Source organism: Telmatherina bonti (assembly GCF_933228915.1).
Source record: "Telmatherina bonti genome assembly, chromosome: 14".
Classification (NCBI taxonomy): Eukaryota; Metazoa; Chordata; class Actinopteri; order Atheriniformes; family Telmatherinidae; genus Telmatherina; species Telmatherina bonti.
The window spans coordinates 7,302,418-7,323,729 of NC_136612.1; the positions used below are offsets into that span (position 1 = coordinate 7,302,418).

At 47.0% G+C, this 21,312-nt stretch overlaps 1 protein-coding gene across 2 annotated transcripts in view; it reads right to left on the reverse strand.

Annotated features, from left to right (window-relative positions):
• Positions 1 to 1,028, reverse strand: part of LOC306764918 (voltage-gated potassium channel KCNC1-like) — a gene marked incomplete at both ends in the record, with an annotated part of 53,664 nt that extends 52,636 nt beyond the window's left edge. For both annotated transcript variants that reach the window (XM_079252217.1, XM_079252216.1), the window contains one exon: positions 486 to 1,028. In XM_079252217.1, the coding sequence (XP_079108343.1) occupies positions 486 to 1,028 (543 nt within the window). The remainder of the gene's footprint in view (positions 1 to 485) is intronic.
• Positions 1,029 to 21,312: the final 20,284 nt, after the last annotated feature.

A 21,312-nucleotide genomic window follows, 5' to 3' on the forward strand; every position in this document is an offset into this window, starting at 1 on the left:
GGAGGGCTGAAAACTGATGCAAAGTGCTGAATGTCACAACGTGACCAAGCTGATTACTTTATCAGCCATTTTCACACCTTCATCTTTTTTCTTTTTTTTTTACATGACTTTCCTACTGACCAGAACACCCACAAAGCTTCATGCCTCTCATCTGAACACCAAGCTGGAGCTGTGCAGTGATGGACCCACGAGCTCATCTGCTCAGATTTAGTGTTGGCAGCTTCATCTAAGAGTTGTTTCAGGAAACTAAATGATGTTTTTCCTTTAGAAACCAAGCAGCATGTTGTTCTGAATGAGGTTAAAACCAGAAAATATGACATTCTTTCAGGAACTTCCCGCTGCGCATCACTGTGACGCGCACCAGCACCTTTCCACAAGTTTCAGGCAGAGATTTACGCACAGCAAGGCGCAGCAGTTCACCTCTCCAGGAGCAGAGGAGAGGGTCGCACTGCAGGCTACACATGTACAGAAGACTGGCCACTCACCCGCGCGTATTTGGAGGAGTAGGGGTCTTCGAACAGCGCCCACATCCTGGGCTGCCACACTTCCCACCAGGTGGCCCTGCGGCCGTCCTCCTGCATGCACAGCCGCCTCAGGTCGCCATCCGCGCCGCCTGTAAGCGCCGGGTCGTCCTCCGGCGCGTCTGGCTCGGGGGTCTCGAAGCTGTCCAGAGCCTCCTCCGCGTCGCGGTGCTGCCGGTAGTTCATCCAGCAACACGCCTCCACGTCCGTCTCGTCGATGCCCCAGAAGGCGAGCTCCTCCTCGAAGAGCGGCCCGCACACATCGTTGGGACAGTGGAGCTTGCCAGTGCGGTAGTAGTTGAGGATGAAGGCGAAGGTGGCCGGGTGGCGGTCGAAGAAGAACTCGTCGGACTTGGGGTCGTAGTCAAAGTTGCTGAAGGCGTCGGGCTCGGTGAGCCAGGACAGGCGCGTGCCCGGCAGCGTCTTCAGGGTGCTCCGGTAGGTCTCGTGTCGGATCCCTCCGCAGTTGATGACGATCTTCTCGCTATCTGACGCCGAGCAAGTCATGACTGCGCTGGGGCATGCTTCGGTCGGTGCGCCCTGCTGCTGCTGCTGCTGCTGCTGCTGCTGCTGCTGCGTCCCATCCAGCGATGCTCCTGCTCTCTGCTGGAAGTCTGCAGCAGCTGCTGGGCAGAAAGCGCGAGGAGAGGAGCAGAGGGAGGAGGAGTCTGATCGGAGAGGTGCAGGGAGGGAGAGAGAGATGGATGCGTATTTTATGAATCAGGAAGTTTGGCTGCTATGAAATGAATTAAAACATTTAACCTGACTGATAGAAATCATGGTTTATCATTGAAGTGTTTCCAGAAGCCTCTCCTCCTGAGTCGCTCTGCAACAGAGGAGCTGCAGAGACTCCCTGAAGCCAGACTGCTGGTGCACACAGACCCGATGGCTGAATGGAATCAGTGGTTTCCAACCTGAAGACCCCCTCATGCAGCGACCAGAAAGCCCAAAACATGGACCCCCAGTCGCCCAGCACCAGACCAGCTGCTTCTCACCACAGACGATGACTTCAGCCATTTAAACCACATTTTATGTGTTCATTCACACAAACTCACACTTTTTGCTTTCTGAATCCTCTGCAGTGTCATGTTAGTCAGACAGTTCACAATGCTGGGAAAACGAAGCTTACCAGAACTGACAGGAACTAGTCCACCACTGCAGCTGCAGCTCACAGGTTTCACCCGAGACCAGCTTCACCGCCTGCAGGTTCTGTCTTCTGGCTGTTTGGTTGGAGGATCGTCAACAGTGACGGCAAACTGTGGAGGAAATTCATTCAGCTTATAAACTCAGTGATGTGTGTATACGTATATATATATATCCGTTTTATTCAGTTTATCTGCGTTTGGTTTGTGGAGGCAGCAGACTTTCCCTTTCCCTGACCACTTCCTTCAGCCTGGGGGATCCTGAAGCGTTCCAATGCCAAACAAGAAACCAGTCCATTCAGAACATCCTGGAACTGGTCGGCACCCTCCTCCCAGTGGGACACTTTCAGGACGCCCCACCAGGAGACACCAGGAGGAATCCTGGAGACGTCACCGCTGTCCCACATGTTTACTGTTCTCACCATCATTTAGTGACTGAATAATCACTTGTGTTGAAATAAACCACCATAGTTACCTTTCATCAGCAGGAGAGTAACTAGTAGTTCAGCTTCGTTTGGTACCTGGTTCCCAAACAGATTTAGATTTTCACAAGTTCATCATAAGAGCTGTTCTGATCCTCTGGTTTGTTTTCAGCTGCATGGCGCTGCTGCAGGGAGTTGGAGTTCTTTCATAACAGCAGCGTTTTGCATCTAATTATAAGCTGTAGAAATAACTAAATAACGACGAATCCCTCTGCAGATGCAGATCTGAATGAAATAATTGTTAAATGGATGGAAATGTGTCAACATTTGGCAGGTATGACTCATCACAGCTCAGGTCCAGAGCGCTCTAACTGCTGGTCCCGTGCCTTCTGACCCTCCAGTTGTTACATTATGAGCCTTCAGATAGGGTTAGGGTTAGGTCAACATTCCACATGAAGACATCATTCTGACTCATCGTTCTCCAGGTAAAGACCTTTTCCGTTGTGTCTTTAGTTAAGAAAAGGTTTTATTTGTCTCATCATGTCGCCAAAGACCCTTAAAGACCTGCAGCAGAACTTCTGCCATTTTCCCGCCATGCGCCTCCTATCGACGGCTAACGGCTAACCTGCATCCTACCTGACCTGTTAGCTCTCTCCAGTAGCAGAAGATCATCTTACCATGACTTTTGTTTGGTCTCTTTCTGTCTTTTAATCTTCCTGTTTTGTTTTTTTTTTGTTTTTTTTGGCTGAATCAGCGACGTTGCGTGTTGAAAACAGTTAGTTCCTTATTATACCGTGCAGCGAAACGTCACGTTGCGTCCCGAATGTAAAAGTTGTAAAGTGTCGCTTTCTCAGCCCCGGGACGCTGCTGGGACACTGTGTCATTTAACAAGGCCGGGACGCAGAGTTTTAAGGTCAGAAAGTGACATAATGTGTCTTGGTTTGAGCGAGCAGGTGTAAGACCTACATCCACCAGACATGCGACGTGTCAGCGTCATGGTTACATCACAGGTTACATCCACGTTTCCATTCATAGGCGAAGAGTTCAGAAATACTGTAAAAACATGACAAAAGTTGTACTTTAGTGAACTCTGAATGTAAAAGATGTTTAGAGACGACGTACATTTTAAACTGAACATAAAACATTTCCAGTTTGTGCATCACTGGGTTTGTAACACAACACACTGAGTCCAGTTTGATTAAATAAAGTAGAGCTGAGTCCAGTGTGGGATATCGTCAATAAAGACTTGTTCCTGTATTTATAGTGAGAGTTAACTCACCAGCATCGGTTTTCTGTCTGTTAGCAACTTCACTCAGAACACTACGGACGGATTTTAATGACTCTTTCAGGAAAATTTAGAATTAGAATAAGAAACAAGTGATTGGATTTCAGGGATGACCCGGACCTGGATCCAGGAATCTTTTAAAGGGTTCTTTACCATGGAGAGACGATGTTCCCATTAACAAAACAACCGCATTGACTCGGTGGGGGTCTGTGCTCTCTGAAAGCTTCTAGTTCAGGTGTTACGGGGTTAAAGTCTTCATCTGCATGATGATGATGATGATGCAGGACATCCACTGCAACTGCTCAGACATGACGCTGACATCTCCAGACAATGCAGCTGTCGAATCAAACAATGAAGCTGGTGCATCAGAAGTGAAGTCCAGCTTCAGACGTCCAGCGTTGCTTCAGGATCACACCTCTGCACCAGCTGGTGGACACAAATTATTCATAAAGAAACCGCTAAAACCTGCTTAGCTGAAGATCCTGTACCACATCAGCTCTGCAGAGGAGCTCAGCTGGATGTTCTGACGGCAGAGGAGCTGCTGCAGATCAGCCACCGATCCTGCAGGACCATGAGGTGAGCGAACGCTCAGCTCTGTGGCTGCCAGGAGGCTTGCAGGACCAGATGGGATGAGAGCCTGAGCTTGCCAACATGCACATGTATTCACAGACATTTCCAATCCCTCACTGGGCCGGGCCATCGCAGGGCTCCGACATGCCAGAGTTTTCAGAGGAGTATATTCTGAGGCATGCACCACAGCATGTGCATGTGCACATAGTGTGGCCAAAACATGGATAGTGCCAACAAGTCCTGTGTTTCTGCTGAATAATCACAAACAGCGACGTTCAGTTCTGAACCACATGAGAAACCTGTATGGATGTTCACAGCAGCAAACACACAGGTAAACAAACAGGTAAACATTGTTTCATTTAGTTAAATAAGTGGGATCTTCTGGGCTGCACGGTGGTGTGGTGGTTACAACAGCAGCCTGACAAGAAGAAGGTTGCTGGTTTGGGCCTCGGCTGGAGGGCTGGGGGGCTTTCTGCGTGGGTTCTGTCTGGGAACTCCAACTTCCTCCCAAACACAGGCTTGTTAGGCTAAGTTATCGCTCTACATCCCCTCCAGGAGTGTGTTGTGTGTTGGCGCAGCGATGACCTGGCTACCTGTCCAGGTGTACCTGCCTCTCGCCTGATGATTGCTGGGAAAGACTCCAGCTTCCCTGTAACTCTGAACTGGACGAAATGGTACAGAAAATGAGTGACAAGTTGTGATTTCTCTGAACAAATCCCCTGCAGGGGAGTTTCTATTCACAGCCTGCATGTGGCGTCGCTTTAGATCCCTGTCTGTCACTGGACCACCAGTATCCCCAGCTCGACCGCAGATGGACCAAAGTTCTTTATTCCAGAGAAAATCTGCTGAGAGGAAGTAGGAGCAGAATAACTGTGTGAAATGTGAACCATCAGGGGAACGTTCATCTGCAAAACAGGTTGTTTGGGTCTGGCAGAGTGAAGATTACTGAAATGAGAGAAAACTGGTGGGAAAATCAGGAAGTGGAGACCCCCCCCCCCCCCCCATGGCTGGATTTAGTTTCCTCTCAGTCTGTCGCCTCAGCTGCAGAAAGGACACAAACGTTTTACATGCATGTGAGATAAATGATGCATTAAACGTCGTGTTTTTAAGCAGTTTTTACAACAAGCAGCAGCGATGTTGCAGCTGACAGCAGTAATGTTCGCTCTGACAGATGATCTGTTGGCAGGTTTTCTTCTTTTAGACGTGAAGAACATGAATGTGTGGAAGAAAAGACGAGTGAGAGAGAGATGTCAGGGCAGTAAGAGTGAATGTGGAGTCTCTATGAAGCGTCGATTCCTTTGTGAAACGTCCTGTTTTCCTCCTCTGCATCGCTCTGCTCCTCAGTCTGCGAACACACTCGCTTTAATTGGAGCAAAGCAAAAGGGATATGGTTCAGTCTTTCATGCCCATCTCTCCCCCTCTGTCTCTCTCTTTCTGTTAGTCCCTACACTACCAACCAGAAATAAGGGGAGGGGGGGGGGGGGGAGCTCCTGCAACCAGAAGCAGAACAGAAGTATTTGCTGAGGTCCACAGAAAAGAGAGGAAATACTGCAGACCATCAGATTATTAGTGTTCTCCCATTTTCTCACTCCTTCTCTCACGCAGGATATTCTCTTCGTTTCCCTCTCCATCTCTCCTTATCATCTTTGCAGCTCTCCCCTCCCCCTCCTTCTCTCTCTGGTGCAAAGCTAATGTGCTGTGTCGGCCTGTTGAGAACACCCTGCAGCACTCTGCTCCACACTGACAGTTCCACCGGAGCGGTACAGCCGCAGTACCGCCAGTTCCCACACCAGTATACAGCACCAGTTTACACCACCAGTATACATCACCAGTATACACCACCAGTTCCCACACCAGTATACAGCACCAGTTTACACCACCAGTATACATCACCAGTTTACACCACCAGTATACATCACCAGTTTACACCACCAGTTCCCACACCAGTATACAGCACCAGTTTACACCACCAGTATACATCACCAGTTTACACCACCAGTATACATCACCAGTATACACCACCAGTTCCCACACCAGTATACAGCACCAGTTTACACCACCAGTATACATCACCAGTTTACACCACCAGTATACATCACCAGTATACACCACCAGTTCCCACACCAGTATACAGCACCAGTTTACACCACCAGTATACATCACCAGTTTACACCACCAGTATACATCACCAGTATACACCACCAGTTCCCACACCAGTATACAGCACCAGTTTACACCACCAGTATACATCACGTGTTTACACCACCAGTATACACCACCAGTTCCCACACCAGTATACACCACCAGTTCCCACACCAGTATACAGCACCAGTTTACACCACCAGTATACATCACCAGTTTACACCACCAGTATACATCACCAGTATACACCACCAGTTCCCACACCAGTATACAGCACCAGTTTACACCACCAGTTTACACCACCAGTATACAGCACCAGTTTACACCACCAGTATGCACCACCAGTATACATCACCAGTATACACCACCAGTATACATCACCAGTTCCCACACCAGTATACAGCACCAGTTTACACCACCAGTTTACACCACCAGTATACAGCACCAGTTTACACCACCAGTATGCACCACCAGTTTACACCACCAGTATACAGCACCAGTTTACACCACCAGTATACAGCACCAGTTTACACCACCAGTATGCACCACCAGTATACATCACCAGTATACACCACCAGTTCCCACACCAGTATACATCACCAGTATATTTCATTTTATATATATATATATATATATATATATATATATATATATATATATATATATATATATATATATATATATATATATATATATATATATATATATATATATATATATATTCCATTCCAGATTGCGCTGCTGATGGCAGCTAACTGTAGTAGCTCTGACCTGCTATCTTGATTTTTTTAAAAGTACAAAGTCACCTCACATAGATATTACCTCACATTAGGTATTTTTTTTCTGAGGATTTCATGCCGGTTCGGAGGGTGTGCTGCAAGGAAGATTTTTCTGCATATTTTCGCTCTTTCAAGACTTGATGATGAGTCTCCATGGTAACTGAAGACTTGTTTACAATCGGGATCAACTGATTAATCTTTCCCAAATCAGGATTATCAGCAAAACAACACATCAAATGCCGATGGAGTTGAAACAAAAGAGAAGAGGATGCAGAGCGGGAGTAAGACAGAGGAGAAAACGATGGAGATTTAAACCATTTCTTCCAACTGTCTTAATGGGTAATGTGAGATTGCTAGCTAACAAAATGGACGAGCTGGAGATGCTAACAAGGTCTCAGAAAGAATACAGAGAGTGCAGTATTATGTGCTTCACCAAGACGTGGCTGCATGAACACATCCCTGACTGTAATGTGTCTGTACCGGGCTTTAAAACGGTCTGTGCAGACCGCAGTAGACAACACAGCGGAAAGCTAAAGGGTGGTGGAATTGCAGTGCTGGTTAACCAGCGTTGGTGTCATCCTGGACATGTTACTGTCAAGGAGAAGATATGCACAAGGGACATGGAACTGTTAGCTGTGAGCTTCCGTCCATATTATTTACCCAGAGAGTTTACCTGTGTTATTCTGGTAGCGGTTTATATAATACCTGGTACCGCACCAGACACAGCCTGTGATGTCATCAGCTCCGTCGTTGCTCGGCTACAAACACAGCATCCAAACTCATTCATGGCGATCTCCGGAGACTTCAACAACGTCTCCCTCTCTGCAACTCTACCAACATTCCAGCAGTTTGTCAGCTGCTCCACCAGAGAAAATAAGATCTTGGACTTATTTTATGCAAATATGAATAATGGATACAGTTGTTCTGCCCTGCCTCCTTTAGGAAGATCTGACCATAATCTGGTTCTTCTCACCTCCACCTACAAGCCCATCGTTCAGCAGCAACCAGTCATCACAAAGACTATCAAAATCTGGTCTGCTGAAGCTGAAGATGCTCTTAGAGGAGGCTTTGAGGCTACAGACTGGAACGTCCTCTGTGAACCTCATGGAGACGACATCAACGCCATGACTGAGTGTGTGACAGATTACATAAACTTCTGTGTGGACAGCATCGTCCCAACAAGAACAGTGAGGTGCTTCCCCAATAACAAACCCTGGATCACCAGTGACCTGAAAAAGCTGCTGAACATCAAAAAGAAAGCCTTCAGGGATGGAGACAGGGAGTTATTGAGGGCAACACAAACACAACTTACAACACAAACTAAGAAGTGCAAGGAGGACTACAGGAAGAAGTTAGAAAGTCAGCTCCAGCAGAATAACCTGAGGGATGTGTGGTCTGGAATGAAGAAGATCACCGGCTTCAAGTTAAAGGGGGACCAGCCTGATGGAGGTCTGGACAGAGCTAATGAGCTGAACATATTCTTCAACAGGTTCAGTTCACCCCCTACCTCCAGCCCAACAGACCACACACCCTCCATAAGCCCACTGCTTTCCTGTCACGCCTCCAATCTGTCACCCTGCAGCTCAGTCATGGACCAGAACACAGCTTCATCTCCCTCCACATCAGGACATCCTGAGACCTCCACCTTGTTTGTCTCCTGCAATCAGGTTAAGAAGCAACTTGAGAAACTGAACCAGAACAAGGCTGCAGGTCCAGATGGTGTCAGTCCCAGAGTTCTCAAGACCTGCTCAGAACAACTATGTCCGGTTCTCCAGCACCTTTTCAACACCTGTCTGAGACAAAATAGAGTCCCAGTGCTGTGGAAAACCTCCTGCCTTGTTCCAGTGCCTAAAAAAACACAACCAGCTGAACCAAGTGACTACAGACCAGTTGCCCTGACATCTCACATCATGAAAGTCCTGGAGAGACTCTTACTGGCTCACCTCAACAAGCAAGTAAACACCTTTCAGGACCCATTCCAGTTTGCATATCGTAATGGACTTGGGGTTGAAGATGCCATCATATACCTGCTCCGGAGAGCACACTCTCATCTGGACCATTCAGGCAGCACTCTGAGGGTCATGTTCTTTCATTTCTCAGTGCTTTTAATACCATTCAGCCTGCTTTGTTATGTGAGAAGCTCCATAAATTCCAGGTGGATACCTCCACAACCACCTGGATCTATGACTACCTCACAAACAGACCCCAGTTTGTGAGACTGAAAGGTTGTGTGTCTGAGATGGAGGTCAGCAGCACTGGTGCACCACAAGGAACTGTACTCTGGCCATTCCTCTTCACTCTGTACACCTCAGACTTCCAGTACAACTCTGAGTCCTGTCATCTGCAGAAATACTCTGATGACTCTGCAGTTGTGGGGTGTATCAGGGATGGACAAGAAGCAGAGTACAGAGAACTGGTCAGTCAGTTTGTTAAATGGTGCGGTGACAATCATCTCATATTAAATAGCAGCAAAACAAAAGAGATGGTTGTTGACTTCAGGAGGAAGAAGAATAAACAAAGCACTGTTTCCATCCTGGGAGAGGAGGTGGAGGTGGTGGAGGAATACAAGTATCTTGGAGTTCAGCTGGACAACAAACTGGACTGGAAATGCAACACTGACTACATCTACAAGAAAGGTCAGAGCAGACTGTACTTCTTAAGGAAGCTGAGATGGTTTAACGTCTGCACCAAGATGTTGCATATCTTCTATAAGTCTGTTGTGGAGAGTGCAGTCAGCTTTGCAGCATCTGCTGGGGTAGTAGCATCAGAACCAGAGACTTGAAGAGAATCAACAAACTGATCCAGAAAGCTGCTTCTGTGCTTGGAGTAACTCTGGAGCCGCTGGAGCTGATTGTCCAAAGAAGAATGCTGCACAAGCTGATGAAGATGATGGAGGATTCTTCACACCCTCTCCACAACACAGTGATGAAACAACAAAGTGTGTTCAGTGAGAGGCTTCTTCAGGTCCGATGTAAGACTGAAAGATACAGAAGATCATTCCTGCCAGCAGCCATCAGCCTCCGGAACAAGACCTCCTCAAGTTATTATTATATACTACAATATTGAGTTTCCCTTTGGGGATTAATAAAGTATTTTTCATTTCATTTCATTTCAGTTTACACCACCAGTAAACACCGCCAGTACACACGAACAGTATACACAGCCAGCATACACCACCAGTACACACCACTTTGCTCTTGGCGGTGTATACTTCTGGGTTCTGGTCCTGATGGAGGTCCTCTCGGAGCGTCCTCTCGGAGCGTCCTCTCGGAGCGTCCTCTCGGAGCGTCCTCTCGGAGCGTCCTCTCGGAGCGTCCTCTCGGAGCGTCCTCTCGGAGCGTCTTAAGCTTCATTTGACTAGGTTTTGTGTGATGACTGGTTGTGATGACACGAGGTGGCAGTGAGAAGAAGCGGATTATGGTCTGATCTTCCTGTCGGATGCAGGACAGAGGAGCTGGATGCACTTTAATATTTGTATAAAAGAAATCCAGCATCTTGTCTTTGGTCATGGAGCAGCTGACAAACTGCTGGAATGTTGGTAAAGTTGTGCAGAGAAAGATGTTGCTAAAGTTTTGTCAACTTTGAAATGAATGCGTTGGGATGCTGCATTTGTAGCCTAGCAACAGAGCTGTGCACTGATAAAGAGACAGGCTGTCTCTGCAGCAGCACCAAGTATGATATAAACCAGTACCAGAATAACAGATTATCTCTCTGGGTAAACAATATCGGCAAAAGCTTTCAGCTAACACTTTAATCTCCTTTATGAAGCTTTTCTCCTTTTTGATGGCACTAACGGTGGTTAAAAAGTACTATGGTACCCCTCATGTGAAGACACAGTCCATGATGTGTTCCTGCAGCTATGTGTCAGTGAATAACATATTACTGTATTCTCTGTATTCCTTCTGTGTCCTTGTTTGCACTTTGAGCTTTTCCACATGTCTTTCCAGGTCCCATTAAAACAGTTGAAATAGTTGGAGTTCTTTTGTTTCATATTATTATATGATTTTGGCTTTTGGTTCCTTGGAGTGGTCCTTATTCCGCAGCTTGACAGGGAAGCGTTTCAGAAAGAGCAGGGAATGCCATGCAACAAAAGGATCCAAGCCTGGACTCAGACCTGAGCTGACTGGATAGTACCAGAGGAATCTGTTCATCTACACACCACCCCATAAAGATGCTTTATTCCAATGGAAGAAGCTTCATAGAACATTGCTCTTACCCTCATAGACTGTTACAAATACAATGGGCTGAAGAAACTAGATTTATTTTAGTCTCCAGATACGAAAACCCCGTTCCTGCATATGTTTGGTTATTATGTAGGTGATTAACGACTGCAATGATGCATCTGAGGGGGTATAAGCTGTCTCTGACATTGGCTTTGGTACATAACAATGTCTTCATGTCACTGAGCAAGCTTCTCTCAGCTCATTATTATTCAAAAGTTTATTTTCAGTCATTGTTCTAATTGTCGTATTTTGGATTCTTGTACTGATTAGTTTGCTTAACTTTTCATTTGATAGCTTGAGACAGCAAGACAAGACAAGACACGACACGACACGACACGACACGACACGACACGACACGTCACGTCACGTCACGTCACGTCACGTCACGTCACGTCACGTCACGTCACGTCACGACACGACACGACACGACACGACACGACACGACACGACACGACACGTCACGTCACGTCACGACACGTCACGACACGTCACGACACGACACGACACGACACGACACGTCACGACACGTCACGACACGACACGACACGTCACGTCACGACACGACACGACACGACGACACGTCACGTCACGTCACGTCACGTCACGACACGACACGACACGTCACGACACGACACGACACGACACGTCACGTCACGACACGACACGTCACGACACGACACGACACGTCACGACACGTCACGTCACGTCACGACACGACACGTCACGTCACGTCACGACACGACACGACACGACACGTCACGTCACGACACGACACGTCACGTCACGACACGACACGTCACGACACGTCACGTCACGTCACGACACGACACGTCACGACACATCACGACACGTCACGCGACGCGACGCGACAGGCAGGCAGACAGACAGACAGACAGACAAGACAAGACAAGACAAGACAGACAAGACAAGATAAGACAAGATAAGATAAGATAAGATCATCCTTTATCAGTCCACATTGGGAAACTTACAGACTTATTGATCACATGACTAATAATCACCTGTTTTGTTGAAAAATACTCATATAAGACAGAAACACATCCACTCTAGTTAAAAACTGTCAATTGTTCTCCAAGTTTTTCTCAAATCAAGACTCCAAAATGTAACCTACACTAAAACATTGTGTTTAGTAGTTACTAGGAGCCAACTGGAAGACCATGGAGGAGAACGTGAGTGAAAGTTGTGAAGCAGTGTGCTGCAGCTCCTGCTACCTGCATGTGTTTCTGCAGGTGGTGAACAGCAGCATCTAAAGGCCAAATGAAGGAACTTCACAGCAGAAAATGCTGCAGTGTCCCCTCCCTCCCCCTGATTCATCTCCTCTTTCTGCTCCCTCTCTCAGAGCCTTAACTGTCTATGTAGCCCCCACTGATCTATGTAGAACTGCAACATATGATCCCAGTTCTGATCACAACATGGTTAGGTTCATTAAACAAAGGAGAGGAGAGTATGAGGACGAGAGGAGGGTGAGGTTAGTCCTGCTGCTGCTGCAATCACACAGCAGCTTCTGGCTAAATGATGCAGCGTTGAACCCAACGTCCTCCTCCCCTTCCTGTTATCGACAGGGGGGGGGGGGGGGTTGACACAAACTAAATGATGTGAATCTTCACAACTACAAGAGTTGAATGTGTAATCTTGGTCTCAAAATGAATCTAAGACAGTGAGATGACAGAAGTGTCAGATTCCATGTCTCACTGTGTCAGTGTGACTTCAGTCAGGTCAGTAGTATGTAGGAAAATGCTAAGAATGGGTGCAATGGTCTTAGGATTTAACTAGTCCTAAGAGTGAAGTGATGTCTGACGATGATGATGAGGGAAACCTCTATCAATGGTCAGTCAGGAGAATCCAGGGATAGACTCCACATTCACCAAAGAAACACCATGAGGGTCCAGAAAGATCTGAAGGCACTTCACTATACAACCTAAAAAATAAAGGACCTTCATCTCCATGGAAACTAGCAGGACCTTCATCATTCATTTCTAACAAGAGACAGATGTCTTCCAGAGTTTCTGCCTCACAGTGAAGAGACGGACGTCTCTGTAGCCAGCAGAGTCTCTGCTTTCATATGACGCCTTGTTGGTGTGGAGAAATGATCGGACGATGCCCCCCCGGGGGCTCCTGTGGGAGGTTTTCTGGGAGTATGGGGTACCGGACCCCCTTGTACGAGCTGTCCGGTCCCTGTACGACAGGTGTCAGAGCTTGGTTCGCATTGCCGGCAGTAAGTTGGAGTCGTTTCCAGTGAGAGTTGGACTCCGCCAAGGCGGCCCTTTCATGGACAGAATTTCTAGGCTGGGTTCTAATTTAAGATGGATTCATCTGCATAAGGTCAGTTGCAGCATAACCATGAGGCTATGTTTTGTTTTGTTTATCAGATCCCCATCATTCATTCATTCATTATAACTGCTTAGTCTGATGAAGGGTCGCGGGGAAGCTGGAGCCTATCCCTGCAGGCTTTGGGCGACAGGCAGGGTACGCCCTGGACAGCTTGCCAGTCCATCGCAGCAGATCCCCATTAGCTGCTGTTAATTCACAGCCGCTACTCCTCCTGGGGTCTCCACATCTTATTACAGCATTAGCTTAAAATAAATATACATACAAACAACAGACACCAAACACAAAAGCACTTACTCAAAGTTCAAGACATCACAGCCAACACAGTGGCATTATGTTTACAAGCCACTGTTTCTGTTTAGAAATGATCCCATCGTCTCAACATAAAAAGATCACCACAGTATTATTTTTACCAACAAAAATACTTTGTCTCTTTTTAAAGCTCTCCATATTGTTCTCTAAAATAAAAGAATCTGTTAATGTATTCCATGCCACCATTGCTCTGTAATTTACTGTCTTCCGTTTTAAATTAGTTCTACTTAAAGGCAACAAGGAACAACCTGCTGACATGTGCTCCAGGTAAGTCTGTGGAGGCTTGATGCACACCTCTTCTGGACCCTACATGCACCCCTGCATGCACCATGATTAGGCAGTCATCAATGTGCATTCCTATGTTTCTGGAGCTTCTTGCTGAATTTGTCCAGTAACTGTGGAAGAGAATGGCGCTACACGGCGCTGTACCCTTCACTCGAGTGCCGGAGTAAATTTCACCCCCATCAGTTGTTGTATGCGCAGGCCACATCAGTATAAATCCAGCGTTGAAGAGCTCTGTCATAGATGTTATGATGAAGTGTTTGTGTCTCATACTGAAAGGTGGAGAAGTTCTCATTTGAAGCATTTCTTTAAATGAAAAAACAACTAAAAGCAGCTTTACAACGACACATAAATGTGTTAAATATGCTTAAAATGTGTGAAACAGTAAAAATGTTGGAATAAACCACGGGAATGTAAGGGTGTTGTAGTATTTTCTGTTCACCATTGCCAAAATCAGCTTTCCCTGAAGATCATACCACATTCAGACTTTTAACGTGAGAAATAACTTCATTTTTGGCCACCAAAAGATAAAACTGCTAAATGTAAGGCTTGAAAATGACCCAATGTGTTCTGGAAAAAGGAGTCAAAGCTGGTTTTTGATAAATTTAGTTTACCACTGTGACAAAAAACCAAATGGACAAAACCAATGCCTCTCATTGAGGAAATGCCAAATTAAGATTTTTACTGTTAACTAGCTTTGCTGTTTATGTGTTAATGCATTAAACTGTCATCAGGTGTAACCAGGTGTATGTGCTCTGATTCTAACATAAATATAAATTCTTGTGTCTAATTCTCACATCTATTCTTTAGCTTATGTCAAATAACTCCTTTGTCCTTCTCCACGTGTTAAAATGATGCTTCGCTGCATTTTGCTGCTCGTACAGAAACAGTCTTTACAGGAATAAAGCTTATAAAACACAACTATGTTCATCTTTATTTTGCAGAATTCTCACCACACTTAGATACAGGTTATTTGTGGATACTTGAATTTAAATGTGGGTGGGACCAACTCAATATGTCAAACCTATATGCAGATGTGTTTATAATATAATCAAAGAAAAGAGTTAATAATGCATGAGGAGAGACATTTGATAGGATACAAAACAAAATAAACGAAGAGTTGGTATTATACATGACAGATACATCAGTGCACGCTCTTCATCCACTTTATCAGCTCTACCTGTTCAAGGACCTGTTTGCACAAATATCTAACCAGCCAATCACATGACAGCATCTCAATGCATGTAGTCATGTAGACATGGTGAAGACAACCTGCTGATGTCCACACTGAGCATCAGGATGAGGACGAAAGGAGATCCAAGGTTGTATTTACTGGATTTTCACAGAGGTCAGAGGAGAATGGACAGAATGGTTGGACATGATAAAGACAACAGGAAGTCCAGAAAGCACTGGTTCCATCCAAAATATGCAGAACATCATCTTTGATCACACAACCCGTCCAGCCTGGAAGCAGATGGTGTCCAGCAGCAGAAGACCACACCGGGTTCCCTCCTGTCAGTAAGAACAGGAAACTGAGGCTACAATTCTCACAGACTCACCAGAACTGGACAATAGAAGATGGAGAAACGTTGCTGGTCTGATGAGTCTCCAGTTCAGCTCCACATTCACATGGTATGATCAGAATCTGCTGGAGGTGGAACGGGAGATTCTCATGGTGATGAGGTGGAACGGGAGAGTCTCATCATGATGAGGTGGAACGGGAGATTCTCATGGTGATAAGGTGGAACGGGAGATTCTCATCATGATGAGGTGGAACGGGAGATTCTCATGGTGATGAGGTGGAACGGGAGATTCTCATCATGATGAGGTGGAACGGGAGAATCTCATCGTGATGAGGTGGAACGGGAGATTCTCATCATGATGAGGTGGAACGGGAGATTCTCATGGTGATGAGGTGGAACGGGAGATTATCATCATGATGAGGTGGAACAGGAGATTCTCATGGTGATGAGGTGGAACGGGAGATTCTCATGGTGATGAGGTGGAACGGGAGATTCTCATGGTGATGAGGTGGAACGGGAGATTCTCATGGTGATGAGGTGGAACGGGAGATTCTCATGGTGATGAGGTGGAACGGGAGATTCTCATCATGATGAGGTGGAACGGGAGATTCTCATCATGATGAGGTGGAACGGGAGATTCTCATGGTGATGAGGTGGAACGGGAGATTATCATCATGATGAGGTGGAACAGGAGATTCTCATGGTGATGAGGTGGAACGGGAGATTCTCATGGTGATGAGGTGGAACGGGAGATTCTCATGGTGATGAGGTGGAACGGTAGATTCTCATGGTGATGAGGTGGAACTGGATATTCTTATCATGATGAGGTGAAACGGGAGATTCTCATCATGATGAGGTGGAACGGGAGATTCTCATGGTGATGAGGTGGAACGGTAGATTATCATGGTGATGAGGTGGAACGGGAGATTCTCATGGTGATGAGGTGGAACGGTAGATTCTCATGGTGATGAGGTGGAACTGGATATTCTTATCATGATGAGGTGGAACTGGATATTCTTATCATGATGAGGTGAAACGGGAGATTCTCATCATGATGAGGTGGAACGGGAGATTCTCATCATGATGAGGTGGAACGGGAGATTCTCATGGTGATGAGGTGGAACGGTAGATTCTCATGGTGATAAGGTGGAACGGGAGATTCTCATGGTGATGTGGTGGAACGGGAGATTCTCATCATGATGAGGTGGAACGGGAGATTCTCATGGTGATGAGGTGGAACGGTAGATTATCATAGTGATGAGGTGGAACTGGAGATTCTTATCATGATGAGGTGGAACGGGAGATTCTCATGGTAATGAGGTGGAACGGGAGATTCTCATCATGATGAGGTGGAACGGGAGATTCTCATCATGATGAGGTGGAACGGGAGATTCTCATGGTGATGAGGTGGAACGGTAGATTCTCATGGTGATGAGGTGGAACGGGAGACTCTCATCATGATGAGGTGGAACGGGAGATTCTCATGGTGATGAGGTGGAACGGGAGATTCTCATCATGATGAGGTGGAACGGGAGATTCTCATGGTAATGAGGTGGAACGGGAGATTCTCATCATGATGAGGTGGAACGGGAGATTCTCATGGTGATGAGGTGGAACGGGAGATTCTCATGGTGATGAGGTGGAACGGGAGATTCTCATCATGATGAGGTGGAACGGGAGATTCTCATGGTGATGAGGTGGAACGGGAGATTCTTATCATGATGAGGTGGAACGGGAGATTCTCATGGTGATGTGGTGGAACGGGAGATTCTCATCATGATGAGGTGGAACGGGAGATTCTCATGGTGATGAGGTGGAACGGTAGATTATCATAGTGATGAGGTGGAACTGGAGATTCTTATCATGATGAGGTGGAACGGGAGATTCTCATGGTAATGAGGTGGAACGGGAGATTCTCATCATGATGAGGTGGAACGGGAGATTCTCATCATGATGAGGTGGAACGGGAGATTCTCATGGTGATGAGGTGGAACGGTAGATTCTCATGGTGATGAGGTGGAACGGGAGACTCTCATCATGATGAGGTGGAACGGGAGATTCTCATGGTGATGAGGTGGAACGGGAGATTCTCATCATGATGAGGTGGAACGGGAGATTCTCATGGTAATGAGGTGGAACGGGAGATTCTCATCATGATGAGGTGGAACGGGAGATTCTCATGGTGATGAGGTGGAACGGGAGATTCTCATGGTGATGAGGTGGAACGGGAGATTCTCATCATGATGAGGTGGAACGGGAGATTCTCATGGTGATGAGGTGGAACGGGAGATTCTCATCATGATGAGGTGGAACGGGAGATTCTCATCATGATGAGGTGGAACGGGAGATTCTCATGGTGATGTGGTGGAACGGGAGATTCTCATCATGATGAGGTGGAACGGGAGATTCTCATGGTGATGAGGTGGAACGGTAGATTATCATAGTGATGAGGTGGAACTGGAGATTCTTATCATGATGAGGTGGAACGGGAGATTCTCATGGTAATGAGGTGGAACGGGAGATTCTCATCATGATGAGGTGGAACGGGAGATTCTCATCATGATGAGGTGGAACGGGAGATTCTCATGGTGATGAGGTGGAACGGTAGATTCTCATGGTGATGAGGTGGAACGGGAGACTCTCATCATGATGAGGTGGAACGGGAGATTCTCATGGTGATGAGGTGGAACGGGAGATTCTCATCATGATGAGGTGGAACGGGAGATTCTCATGGTAATGAGGTGGAACGGGAGATTCTCATCATGATGAGGTGGAACGGGAGATTCTCATGGTGATGAGGTGGAACGGGAGATTCTCATGGTGATGAGGTGGAACGGGAGATTCTCATCATGATGAGGTGGAACGGGAGATTCTCATGGTGATGAGGTGGAACGGGAGATTCTCATCATGATGAGGTGGAACGGGAGATTCTCATGGTGATGAGGTGGAACGGGAGATTATCATGGTGATGAGGTGGAACGGGAGATTCTCATCATGATGAGGTGGAACTGGAGATTCTCATGGTGATGAGGTGGAACGGGAGATTCTCATCATGATGAGGTGGAACGGGAGATTCTCATCATGATGCGGTGGAAAAGGAGATTCTCATGGTGATGAGGTGGAACGGGAGATTCTCATCATGATGAGGTGGAACGGGAGATTCTCATGGTGATAAGGTGGAACGGGAGATTCTCATGGTGATGAGGTGGAACGGCAGATTATCATGGTGATGAGGTGGAACGGGAGATTCTCATCATGATGAGGTGGAACGGGAGATTCTCATCATGATGTGGTGGAACGGGAGATTCTCATGGTGATGTGGTGGAACGGGAGATTCTCATCATGATGAGGTGGAACGGGAGATTCTCATGGTGATGTGGTGGAACGGGAGATTCTCATGGTGATGAGGTGGAACGGGAGATTCTCATGGTGATGAGGTGGAACGGGAGATTCTCATGGTGATGAGGTGGAACGGGAGATTCTCATGGTGATGAGGTGGAACGGGAGATTCTCATGGTGATGAGGTGGAACGGGAGATTCTCATGGTGATGAGGTGGAACGGGAGATTCTCATGGTGATGAGGTGGAACGGGAGATTCTCATGGTGATGAGGTGGAACGGGAGATTCTCATGGTGATGAGGTGGAACGGGAGATGCTCATCATGATGTGGTGGAACGGGAGATTCTCATCATGATGAGGTGGAACGGGAGATTCTCATGGTGATGAGGTGGAACGGAAGATGCTCATCATGATGAGGTGGAACGGGAGATTCTCATCATGATGAGGTGGAACGGGAGATTCTCATCATGATGTGGTGGAACGGGAGATTCCCATGGTGATGAGGTGGAACGGGAGATTCTCTTCATGATGTGGTGGAACGGGAGATTCTCATCATGATGTGGTGGAACGGGAGATTCCCATGGTGATGAGGTGGAACGGGAGATTCTCATCATGATGTGGTGGAACGGGAGATTCTCATCATGATGAGGTGGAACGGGAGATTCTCATGGTGATGAGGTGGAACGGGAGATTCTCATGGTGATGAGGTGGAACGGGAGATTCTCATCATGATGAGGTGGAACGGGAGATTCTCATCATGATGAGGTGGAACGGGAGATTCTCATGGTGATGAGGTGGAACGGGAGATTCTCATCATGATGAGGTGGAACGGGAGATTCTCATGGTGATGAGGTGGAACGGGAGATTCTCATCATGATGAAGTAGAACGGGAGATTCTCATGGTGATGAGGTGGAACGGGAGATTCTCATGGTGATGAGGTGGAACGGGAGATTCTCATGGTGATGAGGTGGAACGGGAGATTCTCATGGTGATGAGGTAGAACGGGAGATTCTCATCATGATGAGGTGGAACGGGAGATTCTCATCATGATGAGGTGGAACGGGAGATTCTCATGGTGATGTGGTGGAACGGGAGATTCTCATCGTGATGAGGTGGAACGGGAGATTCTCATGGTGATGAGGTGGAACGGGAGATTCTCATCATGATGAAGTAGAACGGGAGATTCTCATGGTGATGAGGTGGAACGGGAGATTCTCCTCATGATGTGGTGGAACGGGAGATTCTCATCATGATGAGGTGGAACGGGAGATTCTCATGGTGATGAGGTGGAACGGGAGATTCTCATCATGATGAGGTGGAACGGGAGATTCTCATCATGATGAGGTGGAACGGGAGATTCTCATGGTGATGAGGTGGAACGGGAGATTCTCATCATGATGAAGTGGAACGGGAGATTCTCATGGTGATGAGGTGGAACGGGAGATTCTCATCATGATGAGGTGCAACGGGAGATTCTCATGGTGATGAGGTGGAACGGGAGATTCTCATGGTGATGAGGTAGAATGGGAGATTCTCATCATGATGAGGTGGAACGGGAGATTCTCATGGTGATGAGGTGGAACGGGAGATTCTCATGGTGATGAGGTGGGACGGTAGATTCTCATGGTGATGAGGTGGAACTGGAGATTCTTATCATGATGAGGTGGAACGGGAGATTCTCATCATGATGAGGTGGAACTGGAGATTCTTATCATGATGAGGTGGAACGGGAGATTCTCATCATGATGAGGTGGAACGGGAGATTCTCATCATGATGAGGTGGAACGGGAGATTCTCATGGTGATGAGGTGGAACGGGAGATTCTCATGGTGATGTGGTGGAACGGGAGATTCTCATCATGATGAGGTGGAACGGGAGATTCTCATCATGATGAGGTGGAACGGGAGATTCTTATGGTGATGTGGTGGAACGGGAGATTCTCATCATGATGAGGTGGAACGGGAGATTCTCATGGTGATGAGGTGGAACGGTAGATTCTCATAGTGATGAGGTGGAACTGGAGATTCTTATCATGATGAGGTGGAACGGGAGATTCTCATGGTAATGAGGTGGAACGGGAGATTCTCATCATGATGAGGTGGAACGGGAGATTCTCATCATGATGAGGTGGAACGGGAGATTCTCATGGTGATGTGGTGGAACGGGAGATTCTCATCATGATGAGGTGGAACGGGAGATTCTCATGGTGATGAGGTGGAACGGGAGATTCTCATGGTGATAAGGTGGAACGGGAGATTCTCATGGTGATGTGGTGGAACGGGAGATTCTCATCATGATGAGGTGGAACGGGAGATTCTCATGGTGATGAGGTGGAACGGGAGATTCTCATCATTATGAGGTGGAACGGAAGATTCTCATGGTGATGAGGTGGAACGGGAGATTCTCATCATGATGAGGTGGAACG